At 41.1% G+C, this 2,982-nt stretch overlaps 1 gene segment (V, D, J or C); it reads right to left on the reverse strand.

The window, feature by feature from the left end:
• Nucleotides 1-2,521: 2,521 nt before the first annotated feature.
• Nucleotides 2,522-2,982, reverse strand: LOC132869431 (immunoglobulin heavy variable 3-11-like). The segment is given in 2 exon segments: nucleotides 2,522-2,832; nucleotides 2,931-2,982. Coding segments are annotated over 2 exon segments (351 nt in total).

A 2,982-nucleotide genomic window follows, 5' to 3' on the forward strand; every position in this document is an offset into this window, starting at 1 on the left:
AGGCCATGCCACATCCGCCCGGGGTCAGCAGTAGAATAGAAGCTGTCCAGCTTCTCTCTGTACTGCCTCTTGGCCGCTGTAATGGCTTTCCTCAGTCCATACTTTGCCGCTTTGTACTCCATTTCATTGCCTGATCTAAATGCAAGAGAGTGAGCATGCAGCATGCGTCATGCCTGACTGTTTATCCAAGGCTTTTGGTTGGGGAGCTTCCTGATCTGTATGGTGGGCACAATGTTGCAGACTCTCACATTTTTAGAACAGCGGCTCTGACAGTAATTTCGGCTACAAGGTTGACAGAACAATGCTTGGTCGAATATGTTTTCATTTCGAAATAATTTACACAGACACTTATATCATGGATGCTCCACATAAATTTATTTAAAACATGGGGAGGAGATTCATCTGATGGAGAATGTGTGGCTTTTCATGGAGCAGAAGCCTCTTTATCATATCCTATAATTTCAATCAAATATTCAAGGATCAGTGATATAGGCAATAAGGATTAAATACTGAATTTAGAATGATACTTATTATCAATGCTTGAGGATATTGGGATCATGATCGTGGAAAAATTCTACTTCTCTTCAAAGTCATGACAAAATGCTCTCACACTTTTTCACACATGATACACAAACTGTAATTGGTTGAGGTGATTATTGCTGCTGAATGATACTATAGTACAACAAGTTCTTGTTAGTGATGTGATTATAATAGTGTGCAGAATGTGAAGCAATAATGAAGATGTCACACAGGGGTTTACAATCTATGCTCCAAACTACTGAAAAAATAATTAACATGGAACTTTGTTGTAATTTGTGGGATAATTTATTTTTTAGTTTGACTTGGATCTATAACACATTTTCAACAGAAGAAGAAGAAGAATAAGCCTTTATTTGTCACATGCACACTCAAGCACAGTGAAATTCATCCTCTGCATTTAACCCATCTGAAGCTGTGAACACACACACACACACACACACACACACACACACACACACACACACACAGCAGTGGGCAGCCATACTACAATGCGCGGGGAGCAGTTAGGGGTTAGGTACGGTACCTTGCTCAAGGGGAATTCAGCCCAAGGCCACCCCATGAAGACATTCTGTTACAATGGACACTGCATGAGGTGTTTTTGTACAGGGATGTTGTTTATTTGTCTCACTGTGGAGAGCGAGCACAATAATACACAGCTGTGTCTTCAGTCTGCAGATTCTGTCCTCGAATTGTTATTGTGTTAGTAGCAGTGTCTCTGGAGGTGCTGAACGTAGTTTTTAGTTTCTCATTGGAATATAGACTCCCACCACTATAGATGTGTCCACTCCACTCCAGAGTTTTTCCTGCAGGTTGTCGCATCCATGATGTACCTTCGCTCGTGACTGACTATGAAACCTTGCAGTGGATGGAGAGACTCTGGCCTGGCTGGACTGTCATGGAAGCAGGTTGAGTCAGTTCCTCACCATGCACATCTGTGGAGGAAAACACATGGTGATATCTCATGCAATATATGCTACACATTTATTGTCATTGTAGTAAATGAATGAATTTGATAAAACACTCACAGGAAGCAGCTGCTAGCAGGAGCAGTAGAGATGGAGAGAACATGGTGTGTGTTGTTTGTACTGGGGTCTTCTCTGTTCTCCAAAGTTTAACAGAGACCATCAGACCACATAAATAGAGCGATATCCAGCCCTCACATTTATATTAGCTTTTCTGCTGATGATGGGAGGACAACGGATTTAAAAGTTACTTAAATCATGAGGACGAGATACATCGAATGGAGAATGTGTGGCTTTTTAATGGAACAAATCTTTTCCATAACAGAAAGTTCTTTACCAACTTCAGTACCAGATCAATAATAGAGGGAATTGTACATACAGAGAAACTTGCAAGGATTAGATACTATATTTAGGGTGATAATTATTATCTGTGCTTGAGGACATAAATTCCCCTCCTGCCCATGTCTGCATTAATTTTTATTTTATAATATTTGCTCACAAATTCTGTTCGTTCTTTTTCCCACAATATAAACACATTAGTCCTTGAAACCACAGTGATGTGAACAAGGATGAAGCAGAAAACGTGTCAAGCAGCATCACCTGAGCTCCCAATACCCTGCCACGTTCATGTTTCTAGTCTATTGTGGCTCCCACAAGCTTCATATCTGACCACATGCTCCTGAGACTTTATTAGAGCTGATTCCCCTCCTGATGCACACCTCATGATTGGACTTTTCTGACAATTCTTTCTTTCTTTTTTTTTTAAATGAAACATATTTCCAGACACATTGTTGGACATCAGTCTTCTCTCAGTCATTTTAACCTCAACATGTGGGGCAGATGTTGTCAAAGTAGAGAAAGAGCGCCACTCAGAGGACTTGAAGCAAAATGAAAAGCAGAATATTCATGAAGACGTTCATGATAAATGACTCTGGGGTTCAGTTTCCTGCTGAGGGAATATTTACAGCTCATGAGGATGTGCTTGTGTCAGTTTTTGTACAGCTCTGGAGTCTGTTGTGTCAGTGTGAGTCTCGTGCACAGTAATAAACAGCCGTGTCTTCAGCTTTCAGACTCTTCACTTCGAGGTACAGCATGTTTTTATTGGTGTCTTTAGTGATAGAGAACTGGCCCTGCAGAGACTGAGCGAATCCAGTGCCAGTGCCAGTATCAATGTAGCCGATCCACTCCAGTCCTTGTCCTGGTTTCTGACGGATCCAGCTCATGTAGTAGCTGCCCATTGAGAATCCGGAGACAGTACAGGACAGAGTGACTGACTCTCCAGGTCTCTTCACCACAGAAGCAGAGGAAGTCAGGGACTGTCCATAAGAATCTGGAACAGAAGAGTATAACTCGGTCATGTTATAATGTTTATCAAGACAGAATGGCTCTTTTTCCTTCCAATAATCTCATGAAAAATCTGAAACTTACATGAAATGAGTCCAAATAAAATACACTGTCCTAAAATCATCCTTCTCTGAAT

This window comes from Neoarius graeffei, chromosome 20 (genome assembly GCF_027579695.1).
Source record: "Neoarius graeffei isolate fNeoGra1 chromosome 20, fNeoGra1.pri, whole genome shotgun sequence".
Taxonomy (NCBI): domain Eukaryota; kingdom Metazoa; phylum Chordata; class Actinopteri; order Siluriformes; family Ariidae; genus Neoarius; species Neoarius graeffei.